Source organism: Sminthopsis crassicaudata, chromosome 2, assembly GCF_048593235.1.
Source record: "Sminthopsis crassicaudata isolate SCR6 chromosome 2, ASM4859323v1, whole genome shotgun sequence".
Lineage (NCBI taxonomy): Eukaryota > Metazoa > Chordata > Mammalia > Dasyuromorphia > Dasyuridae > Sminthopsis > Sminthopsis crassicaudata.
Genome location: NC_133618.1, coordinates 295,267,029 through 295,292,922, shown reverse-complemented (window position 1 = coordinate 295,292,922; position 25,894 = coordinate 295,267,029). Strand labels below are relative to the sequence as shown.

Genomic DNA, 25,894 nt, shown 5'->3' with positions numbered 1-25,894 from the left:
AACAATACACTTTGTTAAGAAAATATCTTAAATTTCTAGTAAGGCTCTTTCAGTGCCCTAGTACTCCACTCCAATAAAGAACTAAAAATTGCTTCAGATCAAATAATGATACAGAAATCCAATGAAAAAAATAATTAGTGGTTTTTATCCATATCATGCATGTTTACACAAAGACACAGGTAGAAATGTTCATATACAAGTTAAAAAGAAGCCTTCTGGTGCTTAAATAAGAGATATTCCACCATCATCTGAATGGAGAGCAGGGCGAAAAGAGAATGCGAAGTTCTGACAGCTTTTACCAATAGGGATGAAATAGGAGTAGGCTACACTCTGATCTAGGTAACTCCATCTAGGAAAGAGGTCCTGTAGTACTTTGCACTTAGACAATCCAGAGGATCTTGAAGTCTGCAGTATTCTCTATGGGAACAAGAGGCCTAATGTGCTTATAAGGAGAAAACCTAGAGTTTCAAAAACATTGTGACTTTCTGATCAATCTGACCTGAGATATGGCTTCCAAGGGGAAAGGATGCTAGGGAGGGGTGACCACAGCAGTCCAACTGATATGCTTCAGAGGGCTCTGAAGACCTTAATTCTCTGAACAGATATTCCAGAAGAACCAGAAATTAAGCATACTAGGGGAGGGGAAGTCAGTGGCAGGAGCTCAGGTAATTGAGATCAGCACTAAATATGACTTGATCTTCTCATCCAAGAATGTGAAGGACAGAACCTCACTCTGCATCAAAATTACAAATCAAGAACAGAGACTGGCAATATGAGTAGAAAACACTGAACACTATGAAAAAAGAATTGAATAATAATTTGACAATAAACATTCTGTGGTATATCACTAGTTAGATAAAACATATATATATATATAGTAAATATAGGTTTATTTCTATAAATATATCCATGTAATATCTTTTTCTAAAGCATACATAACAGTATTTTTATATTTAAATTATTTGAATTATTTAGAATTGAAATTATAAAAATAAGATCAAGTAAGAATATTAAAATATAGTTATGAATCCATTTAAACATTGAACACTTAAATGGAGATATCTATGTTTATATAGCATATATTAATTAAAAATTAATATTTTTTACTCAATAATATATATTATTATATACATAAGAAATGGGATATATTTATAATTCTGCTATTTTTGCATTGCTTTTAGATAAAATGTGAATTAATACAATATATGAATGCAAAAGACATGTAAAGATTCATGTAATGACAAATATTTGCATATTTGATCAGTGGAGTTTATTGAAAATAAGTAAAAAATATTTTATATCCTTTTAGTGATCTTATTGATTGAAATTTCCCCTCCTGTTTTTGCTGCCATTTTTTTTTTATTCTTAAGGGATGTAAAAAACGAAACGAAACAAAAAACAAGAACCTAAAGTTAGGCTATTTCTCAGCATTTCCACCTTTCAGGTTGAAATAAGGATTTTTCAAGCTCAGGAAAGACTCAGCATGGCAGCACCATTCTTTTTTAGACAGTTATAGTTTGTCAGCATATTCAGGAATCTCTCCTTGGGGCAAAAGAAGATTGAGAACAGAAAGGCAAATAATTAATTTTGTAGCCAAGATCTCCACTATGGTGTATTATTGCCAGGAGACTCAGGAAACAGTTCTGGCATGTCAAGAAAAAGTAAATTTAGCAAGTTTGCTATCCATTGTGAAGAATTTAAGAACAGTATACATAAAAATTCAATATGCTATAACTATATCTTTTTTTTCCACAACTATAATAGTAACTACCCTTACCCTGAAACTAAGGAATAGAAATGGTCTGTCTATAAGTTATATTAGCACTATAGCAAGGTTTACATTTAACATTTCAAATGGTTTACTAGAAGTTAGGAAAGGTACAGGTTACAGCTAACAAATTAAAAAAAAATTGTGTTGGGTCCCAAAACCCTATCCATGTAGCTTAATTGTAAAATATTTGGCATTGTTAGCACTGATATTTTGGGATAGCATGTTCATTTAAAAAAAAAAGATCATTATTAAATAAAACAAGAAGGAATATAGTGGAATAGATAAAGAACCGGATTTGGAATCAGGAAGAACTAATTCAAGTTATGCCCAAGATATATGTGACCCTGAGTGAATCATTTGATTTCTCAATGCCCCAATGCTAATCTATAGCAATAGAGGGAGTTTCCACTTTGGGAAGTTCCTCACAATTATGAAATCATAGGTTTGGATATTACATCTCACAGTTAATTAGATTAAATAAAATACTAGTGTCAGGAAGGTATTTTTGGTAGAATGTCTAGCCTAGTCGCTATTTGTGAAGGACTTTAGATGCCAGTAGAGTTTGTAATCACTGCTAGAGGCTATTATCTGGAACTCCAGGAGTTCCTTAAAGAGGGTCAGACCATGCCCTGGGAAACTTTTTAGGCTGGTTGAAACAGCTTTAGACTGATCGTGCTCTCACTAAGTGATGCCCCTACAGAAACAGGGAAATTCATAATAGGATTAGGGAATAATAATCTATTTTGGATGTGTTGAATTTGAGGTGTCTTTAGAACATACACAAAACCTAGAGGAGTAATACTACTTAAAAGCTAAATAAAACAACATGATCTTTGATTCAGAAAAAAATATTATAAGTCTTTATCAGTATAGAGCATAACATAAGAATCTATATATTTTCCTTGTTACACATTTTTATTACATCCACAAATATGAGGTATTTTTTCCACAAATTAAATCATATTGGGAATCTTAATGCCATAAACATAGAATTCATTGTGTAAATCAATAATCTTACCTCAAACCTGACTTCCAGTTTATCCAATATTTTTATGTTCATTAAGTATTATTTTTTCCATGTACTTAAATAATATTCAGAAATAAAGCATATCTACTTTGATTATGATCAACTGTTGTTTCTCATCTGCTGTCAGCTCTATAGTCTGGAAGCAATTCTCTAAAGACAACTAATAAAGCCATATGGAAGTAATGAGAAACTTAATTTCGTGTTTGATTTTCAGAGGAATGTTTTAGTTGGTATCAATTTTAGTATTTTATTAATTTTTGTTTCTAAAGGCAAAAAATAAAGCAAACTAAAAGAATTGTTTTTAAAGGCTTTGGATTTGGCTGCCCTTTCCACGGAACACTCTCAGTATAAGGACTGGTGGTGGAAAGTACAGATTGGAAAATGTTATTACAGGTAAAATCTTGATAATTATTTTTTAAGCCTAAATAGGACAGAATTTCTGCAAGTCCCAAATCTGATAAATCATTTTTGGTACAATAAATGAGGAAACAAAGAAATGTGAAATGCATCTTTGGTTGATTTGAGAAAATGTTTATTTAATACCTACATGGAGGCAGAAGGATTTAGTAATTTTTATGCCATTAATCACTTTTCTTTGGCATTTAAAGATTTCTGGCATAAATTTCACTTAATATTTATAGGAGCATAATGCTCCAGCTCTTAGCACATTATCTGACACATTTCAGTTATATTTGATTTTTATTGATTCCATTTAGGGTTTTCTTGACAGATATTAGCATGGTTTATCATTTTTTTTCTCGAGTTCATTTTACAGATGAGGAAACTGAGGCAAATAAGGTTAAATGATTTGCCTAGGTCACACAGCTAGGAAGGGACTCAGGCCAAATTTGAAGTCAGGAAGATGAGTCTTTCTGACTTTAGGCCTAGCACTCTAGCCTGGGTTCACCTAGCTGCCTAGTACATAATAGGCACTTGCAGTTTATCAATTGATTGAATATTTAAACAAGTTTAGCAAGTATTTTTTGTGATTATTTTACAAAAATATTAGAGTTTTTTAAAAATGTGCTTCAATATTAGAGTACGTATAGAAAACTATTATAGTTTATATAATATGATTAGAGAGCATTTGAATTAATGAGACAAGAATAAAGAATAGTTTCCTATTATTAACTTTTGAATGTGATTAGATCATTAAATTACATTTATTTCTCCTTAATATCTAAATCTTTGGTATCAATATAGTTCACTGAGGAGAAGGCATAAGGGAATTCAAAGAATCATAAAACAAGGGTGTAAAGGCCTGAAATGGGAAAGAAAGAGGAAGTGTTTGTGTGTGCATGTGTGTGTGTGTGCGCATGCATGTACATACATATAATCTGTCTAGTCAGCTTTTATAATTTTCTGTGGAAACTGAGAAGGTGAGAAGTATAGTGTGATAGAAAGAACATTGGATATGAAAATAGAGGCTTGAACTTATTTAATCTTGATTTTTCCATTTCATATTTGTGATCATGGGAAAGTCTCTGTGGACCTTACTTTCCTCTGCTGTAAAATGAAAGAGTTGGACTAGGTGTCCTCTAAACTCTCATTTAACTCTAAACTGATGATCCTGGCTTCTGTAACTTTATGGCCTATCTCTGGAGCCATGTTCTTTAGCCTCTGAATCTCCTCAGAGTCCTTTAGGAGTAGTTTCATTAATAAATAAGGTTTGGGTAAACTGGAGGCTTTATCTACTCACAATTAGATAATCTCTCCCAAAATCTTAAGGAAGGATAGGGCAGAATGATGAGGGTTCATTATTCTGATTTCCTTTCACAGTGTGAAGGGAAAAACATGGAAAGCATCAATTTAGAAGATGAAAGCATAATGTTTATGTGCTTAGGCAGCCTTTTAAATAATTAGGAAACAACAACAGTTAAAAGGAAAAGCCCATGTCATAAGGGACAGGCCTAACAAAGGCTTTGTAGAGTTTAAGAATGACCTAAAAACAGCAACTTGGCCTCTACTGTCAGTCAGGAAAGTCTCCCTCTGCATCTGGGCTCTTCTCCAGTCCTGATCTGTATCTTGTCACTGCCCTTAGGTGGCTCCAAAGGAGAGACTTTGCACACCCCTGCCTCACTTAAATCCAATTCACTTTCAAGTCATGACATCACCTTCCTGATGTCATGGTTTTCTTTGAGAATAAAGGACAAACAAAAATAACAACCACCACCACATATTGAATCAGAAAATACATCCTGCACTTGCTCTTCAGCCACTAACTTTGCTGGTATCAGAAAACTGCAAGAAATGTTGACCATAAAGAAATGCATATTTTCAGTATTCAAAAAGTAGAAAGTGTTCCTTTTACCAAAGTCTTTCAAGACTGACTCCCTTAAAAAAATTCATCTTTCCACTTTTAGTAAAGAATATTTTCAAATAAATGAAAGACTTTGTTTAGTGATGAAGATTTAAAAAAAAAAAAAAAAAAAGCATTGATTTGGATGAATCTCTACATGTCTTGTTATAAGGACTAACTTGACCTGGCTGAGTGAAAACTCTTTCTGAGTGACTTTACTTAAGCAATTTTTTGATTCCTATAGTTGGTGAATGTAGAGTGTGGGATAGGCAATTTTTCTCAAATACCATATACCATACAGTTGTTTTGTATAGACAACACTCTTGAGTATCTCCAGCTTAGAATACTTTCTCTATATAATAATAGTTATAATATATATATATATAATATATTACATAATCTATTATATAATATAATAATTATTATATTATTCTCTATATAAAATATACCATTCTATAAAAGTAATTTATGAATAGAAATTTCTTACTCTTTTCCTCTGTTGTCTTGGAAGGGGTAAATGCAGCACTTTTTATGTTTGAATAGAATTTGTGACCTTCTTGTATTTGCTATTAGGCTAGGAATGTACCGTGAAGCAGAAAAACAGTTTAAATCAGCCCTGAAGCAGCAAGAGATGGTGGATACATTCCTCTACTTGGCAAAGGTGAATAAATAGCCCTAATTCATTCAAATGACATCTATCATCTGAGAATAACTTTTAATTCTGGCTTCTACAAAAGAGAGAATTTGCCAGAGCTGACCTTCCCTCTCCCCCAAGAGAAAAACATGATAAATATGTATATTTAAAGAGACACAATTTCAAAAAGAGAATATAATTAACCATTGTACAGACGGGTTTGAAGGTTGTGGTATGAAGGGAATGAGAGAATGTTAACCACTTCTCCTTTGCCCGCTAAAAGGCAGATCTTGGAGGCTTGTTTGCTAGCTTCCTATTTCTTAGAATTGCTTCCTACAACCATAGGAGATGGGACTTCCAGGATGTTCATGATTGAAGTTAAGTTAATTCTTGGCTTTCCTGTGGCTTAAAAACATTGGATAAAGTAAAGAAGATCATCTCTTTTTGCTAAAATTTGAAGAGCTTTTTTAAGTATAGAAATATATTCTAGTTGAAAAGGAAATGATATACAAGAACAAGCTGGTTCTTTAAAATAATATTGTACAAGAAATAAATGAAATAAAATTTCTGTTGGATACAATGTGCCAGAAAAGCTAGCCATGGATAGTGATGTTTTGCAACCAGGATGACCAGGGTTCAAGTCCCTCCTCTGACATGTACTGATGACATAAGCCTGGGCAAGTAACTTTTCTTTTACTGTGAGAGCCTAGGTTCATGTTCTAGCTCTGATACTGTGATTTGGGGCAATTTTTTTTTCCTTTTCTCTCGGCCTCAGTTTCCATATGTAAAATAGAATGAACTCTAAAAAGCTTTCAGCTTTAAATTTATGACCTTCTGAAGAAGCCTTTCTTATAAGACATTTTAGGACTATGATGTGTTATGGCAGAAGGAGCACCGATAACATTATTACCAATTGTTTGAAAAATAGTGTTTTAAGCTCAGAAATTACAAAGTGGAAACTGTAATTCTAAATTTATATGCAACAAATTATATTGTTTCATTTAAAAAGTTCTTTTATAGATATATGAAAATTAATTTCTCCCTTTTATGTGTTGTTAATTTAAAGTATTTAAGACTTTAAAAAGATTTTCTTTTTCAGGATTTATTATGCGGATATGTAGTAGTTAAATTGCAGATTTAATAATTAAAGCTGCATTTGAGAATTTTTTGTTCATATTCTACATTGTATAACAACACATACAGAAATAAATGTTTTGTAATGTAATGAATGTCTCTTAATTTTTTTAAGGTTTATATCTCTTTGGATCAGCCTGTCACAGCTTTAAATCTTTTCAAACAAGGCTTGGATAAATTTCCAGGAGAAGTGGCTCTTCTTTGTGGAATTGCTAGGATATATGAGGTACAGATTCTTGAAAAAGTTGTTTTATATTAAAGGGTGCTTACATAAATATTGTCCTATAAGAAGAATTAAGATAGAGGTACTATTTGATAGCAGAGGGGAAGAGGAGAATAACATTCTTTTTTAGAGTTTCACAAGATTTGGAATTTAGATCTTCCCCTTCCTGAGGTGGAAAGAATGTTTTTGTGTATTTATTTAGTCAAGTTCATTTTTACCTCTATGCTAAAGAAGGCATTTATTATTATGCCCACTATGTGACACATACTGTGCCAGAGATCCAAAGGCAGAAATGAAATAAAATAGGCCTTACTCTTAAGGAGTTTGAATTTTATCAGGTGAGCCAACAGGCACATAACATAAATATATATATATAAAAATATATATAATACATACAAGGTAGCATAAGGAGGGAGTATGCTCACTGTTCAGGGAGTCAGTAAAGACTTCAGGTAGAAATGCTTTTTTTTTTTTTTTTTTTTTTTTTTTGAGAAAAAAAATAAGGTATTCTGTGAGGCAGAGGGAAGGAAGGAGTAAATTCTAGGCATGGGGAATAGTCACTGAGACTGGAGATGGAAGCATCATTTGAGGAAAAAATTGCCTTTCTATGGTGCAGACATGGTGGCCTTAGGTTCTTAGAGGCTATCATCACTGAGCATAGGTTTTGATGTTTTTATCAAACTAGTTTTTCTGATTTTGTCACCAGTTGTTTTCCAGTTAAAATGTTAAAGCCATCTTTGATTATAAACCTTATTCTCATCTTCCATATCTAGAACCCAGTTCTTCTAGTTCTTTCTACTTCCACAGTCTTTCAAATCTCTTTACTTCCTTTCCTTTTTTCACTGCCAACCATTCTAACTTAAATCCTTATTGCTTTTCACACAAACTACTACAAAGTTCCTAATCAGATTCCTCATATCTGTCCTTGAATTCATACCACCTAATAAAATAGCCAAATTAATCTTGCTAATATATAGCCTCTGATCTGCTGCTTTTTTATTTTTACTTTTCTTTTTTTGCCCTAAATTTCTCAGTGGTTTTCTGAAGCCTCCTAAATAAAAACACTCTTTAACATGTTATTCAAGATCTAAAATATGACTCCGGCCTGCCTTTCTGTCATCATCTCATATTGTTGCTTTTTATATACTTTATATTCCAACCAACTTTAAATTCCAACCAGAATTGATCAGTCTTCCTTGATTTGCCCCTCCCCTGGCTTTGCTTATTTTCTTCCCCAGAAATACCCTCCTCCTGTCATTCCTGCTTATTGAAATTCTACCCATTCTTCTAGGCTTAGTATAAGGGCCTTGGAATTTTCAGTGGTTTTTCATCTGAATTCACATAACCCATTGTTTATATCTCTACCATGTTTTAGTTTTTTGTATACATGTTTTATGTCACCAATTCGGTTGTAAACTCTTAGGGATAGGGACTTTATCTTAATTATTTATGTATTTCTCTCAGTACCTGATGCAATACCTTTCACCTACGAGGTACTCAAATGCTTATTGTATTTATTGTAGACATGGAAACAGCTGTTCCATTTTAAGAAGGGTTGAAAAGAAAAAGTCCAGTTATTCTTTGAAATAAAGAAACATCATTTTCAGCTTTCTTAAACTAGTTGTAATTTTTTACTGGTGAAAACAGGTTTTCTCATATAGTGTGGAGAATCCCAGACCTGAGTCAGAAAGACCAGAATTCGTATTCCATATAATAGCTTTGTGATCCTGGGCACCTAATCTCACTTAACCTTTGTCTCTACTTTCTCATCTGTCAAACTGAATGTTAACACCTACTTCCCAGGCTTGTATTGAAAATAAAATAACATATGTGAAGTCCTATGCAGACTTTAAAGTCCCATATGTAGTTGTGGTCATTTCTGACTTCATGACCCCATGGATCATAGCACATCAGGCCCTTCTCTCCACCCCGTCTCTCAAAGTCTGTCCAAGTCCATTGTTTCCATGACATTATCCTTCTCATCCTCTGCCATCTCCTTTTCCTTCGCTTTCAGTTTTTCCCAACATCAAAATCTTTACCAATGGATCCTGCCTTCTCATTACTTGGCCAAAATATTTAAACTTCAGCTTCAGTATTGGGCATTCCAGTGAATAACTTGAATTAAGCTACATATAAATGCCAGATATTATTATTAATATTATTAATAGCTAGCTATTTCAAACCAAAATGGTTATATTTTGGTTGATTTTTTTAGACTTGAATCTGTTGTTGAAAAAAATGTAGCTAAAATAAGATTTAGATTAACAGTATTGTTTTAAATCCTTTGAACGGATTAGATACAGTTCTTTAAAAAAGTCTGACAAAACTTTTTTAATCAAATAGAAAACAAATGAACCAAAAGTTCTTGAGCATCTGCTGTGAGCCCAATCTATGGATCTTAAACTAGAAAATAATGAAAGTATGCTAAATAATTAGCACCTATCTTTTAAAAATCAACAGAGATTAATATAACACAGTGATTACAGTATAAAACCAGCACTTTAATCTTTAGGCTATATGTTCAGCACATCTAAGGTATTCATAGCAATTCCTATTAACTGCCGCTTACTAGCCAGATGAACTGAGCAAATCCCTTAACTTCTCTAAACTTGAGATACCTGTCTTTATAATGGAGTTAGAATAGATATGCATCTAAGGTCCTTTCCAAATGTGAGTCTATAGTATAAGTCTGTGCCAGGGCACATAGTAAATACTTAAGAAATATTTATTTCTTGATTAAATGAATGAATGACTATATAGATAGGATTCCAATAAGTGAAGAAGAAAGTCCTTGCAAGAGGAAGAAGCAGAGCATAGGGAAGGAATTGGAATGGACCTGGTTCACTCAGAGACGATGAGCAAAGTGAGTGAATGTGATATTTCCACTGACTTTTAGCTCTATACCACAAAATGAGGTTTCTAATATAGTCCTTTCCTTATTGTGGAATAACATAGTTAATTAGCAAAGTTTGTTACTTGGAAGTTACCACTTATTTTGCCTTTGGGGACTTTCACAACATGTTTTTTTCTCTGGAGACATTAACATGAGTTCATCATAGTCATGTATTCCTTTTTTAAATTTTTATCTTTCCATTGTTTGTTGTTTGTCTGTTTTAAAATGAAATTTCTGTATTCCAAGCTGTTTCTTATCCCTTTTTAATATTAGTATTGGAAATAACTTATTTATTTAAATGCCTTCTATTGTAGTTACTGTTTTCCTTGAAGCAAGTATTCTTCCATTGGTAAAATTAGCCTTTCTTATAATTTTTTTTAATCAAAAGGGGTATAAGTCAGAATGTTCTCCAACTTCTATAGTTTGGTTTCCATTTATATAGCATTTTCAATGAATTTAAAATGGAATTATAATTTATTAAATGGCTCGAAAATGACCTTTGTAAAATTATTTAAGTGATATTGATTTTAGTTTTCTTAAGTCAAATATTTATGAACTCAAGGGGAAAATTAAATCTGCACACAAAAGGTTTTACATAATTAGCTACTTTATCTATACTTAAGTATATTAAAATGAGTTATTGAAATTAATTTTATGTGATTACTGTGAAAAATTCATGGGTAACTAATTGTATAATGAATGTTTTAGACTCAAATTTATAAAGTGATAAAATAAAATTTTCAGAAGTTGAAAGCTTTTTAAAACAGTTTTCAGGCCCAAATACACCATATTTGATGGTATCTGCTATCAGCAAAGTGTGGCATTGCAACTTTGTCTTACTAATTGTAAATATACAGATAGATAAGATGGAGGAGATCAGAGATAAATTCAGAAAGCAATGAATATAAAGACTTTACCCGGTCTTGAGAGAAATTCCCAATATTATGGAAAGGATGTTATAGGAAGAAAGAGTAGTTTAAATTTAACTTCAAGAAATTGGAATTTCTTCTTTTGGATTTTATGGTGAACCTTTATAAGGGAGCCTTAAAGGGTGTATTAGCTTTAAATAGAAATGTGAAAACTAACTTGTTTCATAAGGATGTTATAACAATTTGCTCGGTCTTCAAATTACTCATAATATTTTACCCAGGCTACTCATAGTTATTTTTATGCGTGTCCTCCTGCTTCCTGAGAGGCATCTGCACAGAGATGACAGTTGCACTCATGAGAACTGATGAGATCAGTGAGAGAGATTGTAGCTAGTGTACATCTACCCATCAAGGGTAAGGCAAGGGTGAAGATCTACCAAAGGACATGATTGGCCAGAAGGATAGGGAAAGAACCAGGACAGAGAAGTGTCAGAAAAGTACAGAGAGAAAAGAATGTTTAAGAGAAGGGGGTGGTCAGCAGTGTTTGAAGATGAAGATGTTACATCAGTAAAACTTTTTCAGCATGAAAAGAACAGTAATATCTGTATCAATTCCTGATTCTGCCACATAGTAGCTTTGACCATTGGCAAGTTGCTCTAAAAATTCTCAAAAATTATAAATAGGAAAACAGTTGGCAGTCCAAAATTATTAGTTTTTTCTTCAGGAGCTCACTACTCTGATGAGAGAGGTGTGTGTGTGTGTGTGTGTGTGTGTGTGTGTGTGTGTGTGTGTGTGTGTGTGTAACAAGATAAAAATTTTAAAATATTGTTAAATTGTGATTTTTGTTTTGATGGAGAATAGGCAATGAATAATATCTCATCAGCTGCTGAATACTATAAAGACGTTTTAAAGCAGGATAATACACATGTGGAAGCTATTGCATGCATTGGAAGCAACCATTTTTATTCTGATCAACCTGAAATAGCTCTGCGGTTTTACAGGTTTGTTCTATATTGGATTTGACCAAAACATTTTCCCAGTAGGATATGTTTCAGCAAAAGATAATTTTTTCATTTCCTTTCAGACTCTCTTACCCAATTACTCTTGAGACCCATGGCATGCAGTTGCCAGATGGCCAGACAAAAAACTCACTGAATTTCATAGACCAGATTTCATAATCACTATGATCCTATGACCTGAACTAGCCAGTAACAGGCATCCAACAAAAAACATAACAGAAAAAAAGACAACACAAATCAAAATTTAGAAGCACATTTTGAATCTGGCCTATGTATCAGATGAATCTTAACTTCTATTTCATGGAGACTAGGTTTAATTTTAGGGTTCTTTCTCTTATAAATACACTTGATATTTTATGTTCCCCTAGAAACATAAAAATCTGGTTTGAATTTATCAAAAGATCCTATTCTCTCTTGAAAGTTTCAAGCTATCAGTTATTAAATACAGGACTTGTATACAAGCCCCTTGAAACTCAACTTAGAATGCTCCCTGCAGTGATCTTTGTGTCCAGATCCAGATTCAAGTCATATCATTAAGAATTTATTAAGCACCTTCTGTGTACCAAGAACTATTCTAAAGGCATTGGGTTTGAAAGTTTAGCTGATAGTCCCTGCAAACTCTTAGCACCAGTTAGTGAGGCCCCTAAATCTCCAGCAAAATCACAAGTCCTGAGACTGGTTTTGTGGTGCCACTTCTCTGCCTCTTGGGTCAATGTTGCTCTAGCAATCAGGTGCAGCTTCCTCCTTCCATTCTGAGCCATTTATAATGTTTATAGTCCCTAGACACAACATTGGCAGTCTGGTTAACCTTCCCTCTTTGTAGCCTCTTGTTTATTTTCCTAACTCGGCAGCTCTTGCTTAGAACTTCCTGTGCCTAAATGATGGCATCCCTTGTGTATGTGTGCCCTTAAAATTCTGTCTGTCCCATGCAAAGGCAGGGAAGGAAGCTGCCTTAGTGCCAGGGGGTGCACTCTTGTTACCTGAACATAGTGCCAAAAGAATTCCTAAAAGGGGCTGAAATTTCCTATTATTTACCAAAACTAAACAGCAAAAAGTTAATTTAATGGCTGCGTTTGATTGCATTTTTAAATATATTTGTTTTGCTAATGTAAGGCAGGGGGAACTTTTAGAGAAAGGAATATTTTTTTCCTTTTTGACTGTTAGACTCATAATTCCTGTGAATAATAAATGTAATAAGTGGTTTTGTGTACATATTTTAAATTACTATAATCACATTTTCTTTACATCCTTTGGAAGGAGGAATAATCATATAATGTGATTATTCCTAATTTTTTTTGTTTTAAAATTCAATGTTGGATTAAAACAAACTATGCCATTATCTTCTAAAATTTTTGTCTCTTCATACAGGCGACTATTACAGATGGGTGTTTATAATTGCCAGCTTTTAAACAATCTGGGCCTCTGTTGCTTCTATGCCCAGCAGTATGATATGACTCTGACCTCATTTGAACGTGCCCTTTCTTTGTCTGAAAACGAGGAGGAAGCAGCTGATGTCTGGTATAACTTGGGACACATAGCTGTGGTTTGTATTTCATATGTGACCATTTCACCATAAAATGCTGAGCTGAATATATTCCCCAGATGTTACAAAACCCAGGGTATTTGTGTTTCTGGCAAGAAGATTAGAGGTCTGAACAGTTATGACAGTTCAATTCTGCAAATCCTTATTGAGAATCTACTATGTGGAGAAAACTGCCAGACACTGAAGGGGACAAAAAATTAATAAAGACAAGGTCCCCATCTTTTTAGAAATGTAGGTCTGGCACAGTTATTGAAACAGCAGGCATGCACAAAAAGCAAAATACAATAAATTGCATAAGTTAAAAAAACTGTAGAATGGAAGTCTGGAAGAAGGAATAATCACATCTATTTGTAATAGGATGAATCTGGGAATGTGGAATTTAGAGTTAAAGGGAGATCTTAGAAATTATCTAAGGCCTTTTTTTTTTTAAAGGGAACTAAAACTAAGAGCCCAAAGGGTAGACATCTAATAAGTAATAGAGCAAGGATTTGAACCTAGATCCTCCAGCTCTCTATTAACTGTAGATTTAAAAGTTCCTGTGGAATTACCAAAATAAGGAAAAGAAAGAATAGAAAAAAGAAAGACAGAAAAGGGAAATAAAAAGAAAACAAAACAAAACATTGTCATGTACCCAGCAGAACATCAGGAAGGATTCAAAAATATATAACAATAAATTTCCATTTCAAGAAAGCATATATAATTATAGAATAAATTATGTTAATTAGTGTCCATCTTTTCTTTGCTTCCTTGTAGGTTGTTCTTTTGTTTTCTGCCTAAATATAAATATAATATATAAACATGTATATTATATATTATGTTATATATTATATGTAAATTATTATAATATAAAATTAAAATAGCTGTTCAGTTTTTACTTTATTCTTTTTCCCCTTCCCTAAGGCTTTTATGAGAAAGCAAGAGAAAATGATAGTAGGAGAAAAGCTTTCTTTTTACTGAAGAAAAATAAGATGTTTTATTTTGTAGGGAATAGGAGATGTGAATTTGGCCTATCAGTGTTTTCGGTTGGCCCTGGTCAACAATAACAACCATGCAGAGGCTTACAACAACCTGGCTGTGCTGGAGATGAGAAAGGGCCATGTCGAACAGGTAGGTATATTTAGATTTACCAAGAAAGCAAACTGTATCATCTTGAAAATGATTTAGTGTAGTTGGGAAAAAAAAAAAGTTAAAATAGAACTCTCACTGTGTGTTAGTAATGTATGTTAATAACAGAAATTAATACAGAACTTGAAATTACTTACGAGTCTGATAAGTGTCATGGCAACCTCCATATATCTTGAACATGATATATCTAAGAAAAATATTTACCAGACTTAATACGATACTTGTCAGCATTTGTTGTGGTTGTGTTTAAATCAAACTGCGGTGATCATCTGTACTTTGTATATCGACATCTTTTCAAATTTTTGTTGATTTGGTTTTAGTTTATTTTTTCCTTCAGATGAAAATAAAGCTTCCTTATTATTCATTAAGGAACATATGCTGCTTAAATTTCTTTTATTGTGAAGCACAATTACTATAATGTCCATTAAAATTTTATTTAAAGTCAACTGTTAAATGTGGTTTTCTTTAAAATTATTTTTCTTTTATTTATATAAATTTTATAGTGCAACTATTATAATAATAATAATCAGTTTATCTTAAGCCTAGGGGTTATAATGTGGCCCCCAATATCCATATTATCTCCTCTGTAGTTTAGGAAGTTCATTTTAAATGCACAAATATGAGTTCCATCATAAACTCTTTGAGCCTCCAATAAAGTAAGTTGTTAACATTTACGGTGAGATTGGACTCCTTGCCTAAATATCTAACCTGCCTTATATCTAACTCTAACTCCTTGTCTTTTTGTGTTTGAGGTAAAATTCAGGTAACTAGAAATGTTTAGGTAATAAATTAGCAGTTTATATTAGATAGCCTGGAGGAGCAGTTGAAGAAAGAACAGATCTTTTTCCAACATTTCCCTCAGTCTTTGAATAGATAGAATCTCTGGTGGCATCTGCTAGGCTCTTTTGCTCTGAGATACCTGTAGAGCTGATGGATTTCCTCAATTTCTCTTCAAGAGAAGCTTCATCTCAGGGAAAGAAAGGGACAAGCAAATGTGATGAACAGAGTTCTGTACCTTGGGTTAAAAGTCAAAAGGGCTTATTTCTGTATTTTTTTGCCTTGTGTAATCTGTGTAGAAGGGAAAGGTAGGGATAGATAGTAGGAAACCTTCAAGTGTAGTTTAACTTAATATTTTTCACAATTATGATATAGATATTAATCTGATTGGTTTTATCCTGTTTCTATGACTGAGATATTAAATGATTTTCCTAGCAAGTCATTGTCAGAGGCAAGCATTAGATACTGGTGTTAAGGACTCCCAAGACAACACTTTAATTCTTTATTCCACTCTGTTTCTAATCATTGGCAAATTATGAACAAACTAATGTTCTAAAATGAGATCTTCTTATATAGTATACACTGAGGTTGTGTCTATGTGAGGCAAATATTCATTATGTTAAAAGGACAAAGGCTTTTTTGTCCCTTCTCATGTATCTTGGTGAAATGGTTGCCTCGACAACAAGCAGCCTAGCCTCATAGCAACAACACTGAAGATGGGGATTGAAGTCCTACCTTCTGCCATGTAAATATCTGGCTCAGGGCAATTAATTCAGCTTGTTGGGGACTCCTTTTCTATACCTATCAAACAGATAATGGTTATTACTGCGACTGAATCTGGGTTGTTACAGCAAAGGAGTTAAAATATATAAAGTGATAGATAAATCTGTTTGTTATCTGACTACCCCATTTTGATCATTTAAAAAGTTGACTTCTCCTTGCCTTTATGTAATAATTAATTTCTTCCCCTTTGCATACCCCGAAGCAGCATGCCAAAATCAGGCTGGGCTCAAGTCTCATATCTGTCACATATTGGCTTTGTGACTTGGAATGTCTTAGTGCCCCAGGCAATTCTCTGAAGCATTTTGAGCAGTTGGTTACTTTGTAGAAGTTTCTTTTTGCGAAATTCTTTGTCAGTCAAATCAAAGGTCCATTCTCTATTCCATAGTTACTTACTGTGCTACTGAATGGAACTAGAGGAAGACATAAAACCAGCCTGACTGGTTTTATTATCCTGTTTCAACAGGGCCCTTAATTGCTGCAAAGCAAAATTTTTAATTCTCCCTAGTTGACTTCCTATCTCATTCTCCACAAAAGGGATTCCAAACTTTATCTCATTTAGCCTCTCATACTTTCTCCTCTCTCTCTGTAAAAGACCTCACCACTGACTTTCCTGAAAAAATTGAAACCATTTGAAATCCTTTTTTCTCCTTTTCTTCATTGTAAAACTCCTTAATATTATTGTGCAATGAGGTGCCCCTTTTCTTGCCAAGATTAAGGCTTCTCTGTGCCCCTGATCCCATCTTCTCCTATCTTTACCAGAAGTTTGCAATCTCAGGTATACCCTGTCTCCAGTCTTACCTAATACTATCTGCCTTTCCCTGTCTGCTTCCTTCATAGATGTCAAGGGTCACCATTGGTGAAATTGTTTGCTAACCCCTATCAGTTATGCTGTGTTTCTCTTTCCTTTCTCACCCATATTTCTAGAAAAAACAACACATGTCTACTTCCTCATCTCTGCTCCTTAAACCTTCTCCATCTGGCATTTGGCCCGAAACTGCTTTCTTCAAAGTTACCAGTGAACCCTTTAATGATCGTATCTGATGATCTTTTCTTAGTTCTTACCCTTCTCAACCTAAGTGCTGTATTTAACATAGTTGAGCATCCTCTCCTTCCTCTCTCCTCTCTCCTCTCTGGATTTTTAGGACACTGCTGTCTCAGCTCTCCTCCTACTTGTCTGACCATTTCTTTTTCAGTCTCCTTTTCTGGCTCATCATCTATATCATTCTCCATAACTGTGGGTGTTCCTTAAGGCTCTTTCCTGTGTTCCTATGAGTTTAATTATTATCTCTATAAAGATGATTCAGATCTCTACTTCTAATCCCAGTCTCTTCCCTGAGCTTCAGTCTAGCATTTCAAGTTGCCTATTGGACATTTCAAAATAGATGTCCCAGAAATATTTCAAATTAAAAATATTCAGGAATAAAAAAGAACTCATTCACTATCTCTCTCTAATTCAACCATTTCCCAAACATCACTGTTTCTGTTGAAGGTATCATTTTTTCATTCTCTCAGGTCTGTAACATCAGTATTATATTTGATTCTTTTTCCTCCCCCTATATATATAATCAACTGCCAAATAATGATTGATGCTTCTGCTTCTACAATACTCTTGTATTAGACCCTTTCTGTTTACCTATACAATCCTTTGTCACCTTTCCCCTAGATTATTATAACAACTTCTAATTGGTCTCTTCCACATTTTTTTTCTCCACTCCTTTCTTACACATATTGCTACCAAAGTGATTTTCTTTCATCTCAGATCTAAATCTAGTGACCCCCTATTACCCCTAGAATAAAATACATACACTCCTCTGTTGAGCTTTTGAAATCTTTTACATCCTGTCCCAGTCTGTCTTTCCAGTCTCTTTGGATATTCCTTCCCTTTCCTCTGCTATGTATTTTAGTCATACTGGTCTTTCTGTTCCTTACACACAGCATTCCAGCTCACATCTCTGTGCATTTGCTTTGGGTGTCCCTTTTGCTTGGATTGCATTTTATTTTTACCTGAGCTTTATAGTGTTTCTGTTTTTCCTTCAAGACACTTGTTGACTGTTCATTAACACAGGAGCTTCTTGAAAGTGTTGTTTATTCAGTGAGGTGATTCAAGGCAATTCCAATAGTCTTGTGATGGAAAGTGCCATCCTCATTGAGAAAGAGAACAATAGAGACTGAATGTGGATCAGGGCATGGTATTTCACCTTTTTGTTGTTATTGTTTGTTTGCTTGGCTTTTTTTCCTCATGCTTCTTTCCCTTTTAATCTTATTTTTTTAAATTACACAGCATGATGAATATGGAAATATGTTTAGAATAATTGCAAATGTTTAACCTATATCAGATTGCTTGCTATCTTGGGGGCGAGGGAAGAAGGAAAGAGATAAAAAATTTTGGAACACAAGGTTTTGAAGATGTGAATGTTGAAAACTATCTTTGCATGTATTTGGAAAAATAAGATATCCATAAGAAAAAGAAAGTGTTATTATAACTTCTACATTGCAGTATGGAGACAATGCCCTTGTGATTTGGAAAATCCATGTAAAAATTTTTGGCCCTCCCTTGATACTAGAGAAGTATGAATTTTTTTTCTTTTCTTTTACTGGGTGTTTACAGTACCTTAGTAGGCTCTGTGCCATCCTCACACGTTGTCTACATCTTCTGCAAAATTCCCCCCAAATTCCCATTTAATTTCTTATGCCAACCAAGCTTAATGTTGGACTAAGCATTTATAGCTATTTCAGTTATAGCATTTCAATTGCTGTTTTTGGGTTCTGGAGGATACTTGTACACACATCTCAGTTCTCTCTATTGTATATGTTCCTTTGGACCTCAAGGGGACAGGAAGGGATGAGCATTTTGCTGTTTGAGCATTTCAGCGACCAGATATCCTGTCAGCTTCAATTCCCTTCTCTCTCAGAAGGGTAGCCAGCAGGATCGAGTAAGACATTAGCATCATGATGGATGGATGCTCCCAGCATGTATTTTTCTCTCATTCAGCATACTACCTGGGGTTTTGTAGATTACCATAGCCTTTTCTTTACTTTAGAGAACAGGTAGTAAAAAATGAAATTTAAATCAACAGCAAAACCCAAAATATATAAAGAACTTTTTTTCCCTTTTATAAAACTTTTATTTGAAAGATAATATTTTGAGTTCAGCATCATTAGAAATGTAAAGCGATAAACTGTCATTCTGTCTTTAAATCTTTAATCCTTAAATATGATAGAAACTTTATTTCATTGGTTTTTATGTGTTTTGCCTCAGTTGCTTTTAATGGTAATATGATTTTTTTCATAAGTTCAAATTTTCTTACAAATTAGAATCCCTTGTTTATGGTTCATTAACTCTTTTGTGCTTGTATGTTTCTCTTTTAATGCAGGCAAGAGCCCTCTTGCAAACTGCTTCATCTTTAGCACCCCATATGTATGAGCCTCATTTTAATTTTGCAGCACTCTCTGATAAGGTATGCCCAACTGTACTAATCTTTTATTAATTCTATTTTTTTCTTCATTGGTTAAAATAAAAGTATAGCTAGATTCTTGATAAATGCACATATCAGTGTGGCATAATAGAATATAGACTATGGATTCAGTAGAGTAAGGTTCAAATCTGGGCCCCTGTCATTGATTATCCATTTGATCTTGAACAAGTCACTAATTTTCTTTCAACTCTGGTTTCCTTATCTGTAAAATAAGGAGTATAAATGATCTCTAAAATTTCTTCAAGCCAAAATCCCATTAGTCTTCCTGAATATGATAATTTTTTTCTCATTAATGGTTCAAAGAAACTATTTATTTAAGAGGCAATATGCAATATTGCATTGAGTATCCACCTTCATTAAGAATAGCCAAAGTCCAGATCCTGACAGTACAACTCAGTGCCCCTAGTTTAAAAAAAAAAAAAAATCTACCAAGTGCAAACATAAATTTAATCCTTTATCCAAAGAATGTTCTAGAAAAAAATTAAGTATAAAGAAGCTTTCTATCCTTACTCATAATTTGCTTTTAAAAATAAGGTTGCTATAGACCTATGATGTCATTAGTATAAGGAACTCCCAGTACAAAAACCCTTCAACTGCTCTGAAACTTAATGTTTCCATGAAGTTACCCTGGACATTGAGAGGTTAAGTGATATGTGCAGGGTTACACAGCTAGTCTGTTAGAGCTAGCTACTCTGAAATCAGCTTTCTATTCACTATGATATTTTATTGCAAAAAAAAAAAAAGGAAAAAAAAAGCTTATGGGCTGGCTGTCTGGGAAGAGAGAGATTTTGAGAAAACTACAATGACATTAAAAAGACCCATAAAAACTTATTAAAACAAACAAAAACGATTATTAAGCATAAATGTTAAGTGTTTTGTTAGGGACATTATTGTATTTTAATCCAGTAACATGCATGTGAAAGATCTTTTATGGAAAAACACTACTGGAAAGAGAAAGCAGTGTTCTGATTAGAAAAATTACTAGAATTGAAATAATTTCAAATCTGGCCTCAGACACTTAACACTTCCTAGCTATGTGAACCTGGGCAAGTCACTTAACCCCAGCCTCAGGGGGAAAAAAAAAAAAAAAAAAAAAAAAAAGAATTGAAATAATTAAATTTCCTTTAATCTCTGATTGAATCTGAATAAAGTCTGTTCAACTTTCTTTGTAACAGAAATATATAATACAGATCCTTTCAGTTTTCCTCTGTGTTTTTTTAGGACTAGACTTTTTAAAACAAAATCATTATCTGTTCCTTGTGAACATTAAAATCCTAAATTTCATTTTTAAGAGTTTAAACTATATTTCATTAATATTTTCTTTAAGAAGGTGAATAGAGTACAAGATACATTAGTCTTGAATATTCTTTTTTTTACATTTATTTCCATGAAAAATGTGTCTTTAGATAAAGTATATTTTAGGATTGTTGGGGTTTTTTTTGGAGACCTCTAATTCTACATATGCTATTCAGCTAATAACTGTCCTCCCCCAAATCCTCACTCCTCACTAAATCTATTAATTTCTAACTGGGCTGTTTATATTTAACTTGACCCAATACTTTAGATGAGAAAAAAAATCTTTTAAAAATAATTTTAAAAGCTGTTTGAGACTAAGACAAAATCTGTATAATCAGCTGATCCAGTATTTCTAGAATAATGACAACATTAGATTTGGTGTCCACAGACATGGATTTGAATCCTGGCTCTCTGTGGTAACAAAGAACAGGTCATTTTCTGGGCTTTCATGTCCTCAGTTGTGAAGTGAGGGGTTAGACTAAATTTCCAGCCCTGCCCAGCGATCCTGTGTCTATGTAATGTGCATTTTCTGTACATTTTTGATGTGTACATGAGTGCCTAATTTATTTCTTACAGATTGGAGACCTACAGAGAAGCTATGTGGCCGCGCAGAAGTCTGAAGCAGCATTTCCAGATCATATTGATACACAACATTTAATTAAACAATTAAAACAGCACTTTGCCATGCTTTGATTGCTCTTCCTACCAACTATGCTCTTAAGAAGAGGCAGAGATCATAATATTAGTACAGTTATGTTATTACTTGAAGCTTAATAATATACCCTGGGCTGATGGGAAGAAAATTGGAGGGTTAGAAAATTTTACTTTAAAGTATATAACAAAAATTTTCTAATACAGAATTTTTATAAAATGTTGGCTGTAAACACATGTAGAAACTATTGAAGAAAGGCATCACCTTGGTAAATAGATGGTAGATGCTTTCTTATAATGTTTACAAGATATCTGAAAGGATTTTTAAAAGTATAATTAGTATTTAATGTTCTTGGAAAAGCCATTAAATGTATTAAAGAGTGAGAAGTTTAAAATCTGCTTTTCAAATTGCATTTTTATTAAGAGCTTATGCATTTATTCTATGTGATGTTGTTTCTTAAAGAAAAAACTATTGAAAAATTCTTTTTAAATATCCTAAGAATACTGTATATTTTTTAGTTTCTTATGTTTTAAAATAAATATTTAATCTGTTTGTCATAGATTTGTCTTTTTCATCTGGGTTTGTTTTCAGATTTTTAAATGCAAAGCATTAAAAAAAATTGATGCTGCTGATGAAATAATCACCTTATATTAATTATATAATTAAGATGGAATGGTATCAATGCATTAACCATTGTTTATAGATTATTGTATCATTATTGCATTATTTACAAATTTAATTGTCTGTATGATAAATTTGAAAGACAGCACGAGGTTTCCAAAATATAATTGTATCCCAGGCAATATTTCTCCCTACTAAAAATAATTTATATTGCTAAACAATAATTGAGCTGTTAATAAAATTTGATTGAAGAAAATTTAGGGAAAGGATTATTTGCATATATTGGACCCTAGGAAATTATATCAAAATAGTTAATACATAATAAATGAATCTTTCAATTTTCATTGAAACAGATACTTGTTTTTCCCTCTATGTTTTACAATCAGTACTTATTAAGTAAAAGACCAAAAAAGGAATTATTTGACTTTTTCCTAGTATTATATACTACTTTTTGCTTATTTTTTAAAATAACTCTGCACACCTAAAGTCTCTTAGCCCAGTGACTTAATATCAGGAATGCATCTCTTTGGGGATTAGAAGAATATTTATGGAAAAATATATATATATAAAATATATATATTTATATAACTAGCTTTAAGGGAATGGGGAAGATTAAGCCTTTGTGTACTATAAAGGTTTCTCATTTATCTGAACATTTATTATCTGAAACTACAATTTGACTGTGTTCTATTTTGGTCCAACCTTCTTATTTAATTGGCAAAGGAAACTTCCTCCACCAGTGTTGAATGAGCCATCTACAATCTTGTGTATGGTATTGAGTAGTGAAATGATTTGTGTAGAGTTACACAGCCAGGGTGCACTGGAGGCAGAAATTTTACCTACAAACTTTGTGACTTTAAGGCTTCATCTCTCACCACCATACCATGCTACCTCACATACTGTTAGCATTCATCTGCTTTATCATTATGCTCAAATGTAAAGTGGAAAATGTATTTTGTGTAATTTTGTAGGAAAAAAATTATGCAAAAACAAAGTTTTTTCTAAACCTCTATGGTGGTTTTTACCTGTTTGATCTTTTTCAGTTTCTTTCATGGATGGGGTGATCATCCATATCTAACTGTGTGTGCATGTCTTCCTCTATCCTGATGACTTTAGCTTCCCAGTTTCTCCCAAAAGGACCATCATTCTTTTAGTCCCTTGGGTTTACAACTTAAGAATAATCCTTCATTCTTGACTCTCACTCTTCACATATGATCATAGGCCCTCATTGCTTCTCATGGGATGATTGTAATAACCTCCTAATGGATGTGCTAACCTCCAGCTTTAAGTATTTTATTTATGTTGTATATATTTACTTACCTGTATATAAATTGTTTCTCCCCATTTAGAATCTAAGTTCTATCAAAGCAGAAACTATCACATTTTTTGTTTGGGATCCTGAGTTCCTATCTTACCTGGATTATATGGTAGGCATTTAACAAATGCCTACTGAGTAAAACTGAATTCTCTTTCTTTTTGCTTTCACATTATCATATCTGCTCTCATGATTTCAGTTATCTCTTTGCAGATTAAAAGCATCTCTATATATAATCTTAATACTGTGCATCTCTGTTTTTTAAGGACTTGTTTTCTTCAATGTATTTTTTTTCCCATTTGGCAAAACCTATTTTTAAGAAGTTTTCTTCATGAATTTTTGTGCCTCCTTTTCTAAGCTGGTTTACTCCTTTTTTCATAGTTTTCTTGCATAACTCATTTCTTTTTAAAAAATAGCTTTTTATTTTCAAAATATATGCAGATAGTTTTCAACATTCACTCTTGTAAAACCTTGTGTTTTGGTTTTTTTCTCCCTCCCTTCCTCCAATCCCCTCCCCTAGATAGCAAATAGTCCAATATATTTTAAACATGTGCAGTTCTTCTATCCATATTTCCACAATTATTATGCTGCACAAGGAAAATCAGATCAAAAAGGGAAAAAATGAGAAAGAAAAAACAAACAAACAAACAACAACAACAAAAAAAAGTGAAAATTCCATGTTGTGATCCACACTCAGCCCCGACAGTTCTCTTTCTGGTTGCAGATGGCTCTTCATCAAGTCTATTGGAATTGGCTTGAATCACCTCATTGTTGAAAAGAGCCCTGTCCATCAGAACTGATCATCGGATAATTTTGTTGTTGCCGTGTACAGTGTTCCTTTGGTTCTACTCACTTCACTTAGCATCAACAATTCTCGTTTCTTTTCCCATATTTTTCTACCCTTCTTACTTGGTTTTTAAAGCTCGTCCAAGAGAACTTTGAGCTTGAGACCCATTCATATTTACCCCTGAGTCTCCACATGTAGGCATTTTGCCATTGCTGTCCTTTCCTGAGTTTGTGTTCTGATCTTCCCTATTACCTTGGTAGCGTTCTATGGTCAGGCCTTTTTGGATTTTTGCTCATTTTTTAAAGTTAAGCTAATCTCCTCCTAAACCCCAGGGGACGCTGTCCTAAATTTCTTTTGCTGGTGGGCAGGGGCCTGGTGACTGGCTTTCTATCCTGGGACCAATTAGATTGGCCTAATTGTGCTGGGGTTCCAATTTGGCCTTCGTGCTGGCCTATGGAGGGGACTTACTGCTGCTCTGGGCTGTGGCTTAGAGTCTCCTGCTGGACTGGCCACCGTGTCACCCCTGTACTGGGCTGCACTCCCTTTTGTCCAAATGAGAAGACCTTTATTGAAGTCTCTCTGAGTTATCTCAAATTGGAAAATTGTTTCACTTAGATTTTTTGTGGGTTCTCTCACTAGAATCTGATTAGGGCTGAGTTAGGTCGTTTTTGAGAGAAACTGGGGAGAGCTCAGGCAATGTCTGGTTTCTTACCACTTATGCCTCCTCTATTATGCATTTTTGTTGCCTGCTTGATATCATCACCAGGATATCAGAGGTACCTCAAACTCAGCATTAGCCTAGATGAGCTGGAATGGAGCCATTAAGAAAAATAGGAGGGGCAGCTAGTTGGAATAGTGAATAGAGCACCAGCCTGGAAGTCAGGAGGGACCTGAGTTCAAATCTGGCCTCCGGGACAACATTTCCTAGCCGTGTAACCCTGAGGAAGTCCCTTTACCTCAATAAATATACTAATTAATTAATTGAATAAAGAGAAACTGAGTAAAAGTACAAATTTTTCAGGGGAAATTATGAGTTGTGTACATGCTTAAATTTACTATATTATCCTAATTTTCTTGTTTAGACAGATATTTAAATAACTTTTGTAGACTAGGCCATAAGTTCTTTCTTTCTGCCTTCAGCCAATATTTTTAAATAATTTTTCAAGATCTTTAAAAACTATCATCCACATTTTCAATACAGGATGTCCCAAAAGTCTATTAAAGCTTAAAATTGTGCAAAGGCTTTTGAGACACCCTGTAAAATATTTACTCTCCAAAATGAAATTTTATATGGCTTTCCAGATTTAAATTTTATATTTTATATTGTACAGGCACATTATTGTACATTATTTAAATTGTATGTGAAAATGAGGGCACAACAGCAACAAAAAAAGAGTCCACTAAAGTAGTGATATAAAAAGGTTTTATCTTGATTTTATGTTAATTCAATATGAGTACTGCTGCAGAGAATGACTCAGTGTGGCCAAGGGCAAACTACTTTGTAGTTGACTTATTATGACATAATATAACACTGCATCAAAAGCTGTATACATCTTTGTAACAAAGTTATTCTAGGACTGTGCGACCTCTTGGTGCTGTGGCTGCATTTCTGTAGGTTGGTGTGTATGAGTTATTTATTGCTATAGCTCT

General features: G+C 33.5%; 1 protein-coding gene across 4 annotated transcripts in view; it reads left to right on the top strand.

The window, feature by feature from the left end:
- TTC8 (tetratricopeptide repeat domain 8) overlaps positions 1-22,080 on the top strand; it is a 48,735-nt gene extending 26,655 nt beyond the window's left edge. For 3 of the 4 annotated variants that reach the window (XM_074289780.1, XM_074289778.1, XM_074289779.1), the window contains exons 7-14: positions 3,106-3,191; positions 5,671-5,758; positions 6,981-7,091; positions 11,712-11,851; positions 13,238-13,412; positions 14,397-14,519; positions 19,472-19,555; positions 21,446-22,080. In XM_074289780.1, coding sequence (XP_074145881.1) covers positions 3,106-3,191; positions 5,671-5,758; positions 6,981-7,091; positions 11,712-11,851; positions 13,238-13,412; positions 14,397-14,519; positions 19,472-19,555; positions 21,446-21,562 — 924 coding nt within the window. In that variant the 3' untranslated portion in view covers positions 21,563-22,080. Of the gene's footprint in view, positions 1-3,105; positions 3,218-5,573; positions 5,759-6,980; positions 7,092-11,711; positions 11,852-13,237; positions 13,413-14,396; positions 14,520-19,471; positions 19,556-21,445 lie in introns of all 4 variants that reach the window. The other variant, XM_074289781.1, reaches the window with a different exon arrangement.
- The last annotated feature ends 3,814 nt before the right edge of the window (positions 22,081-25,894 follow it).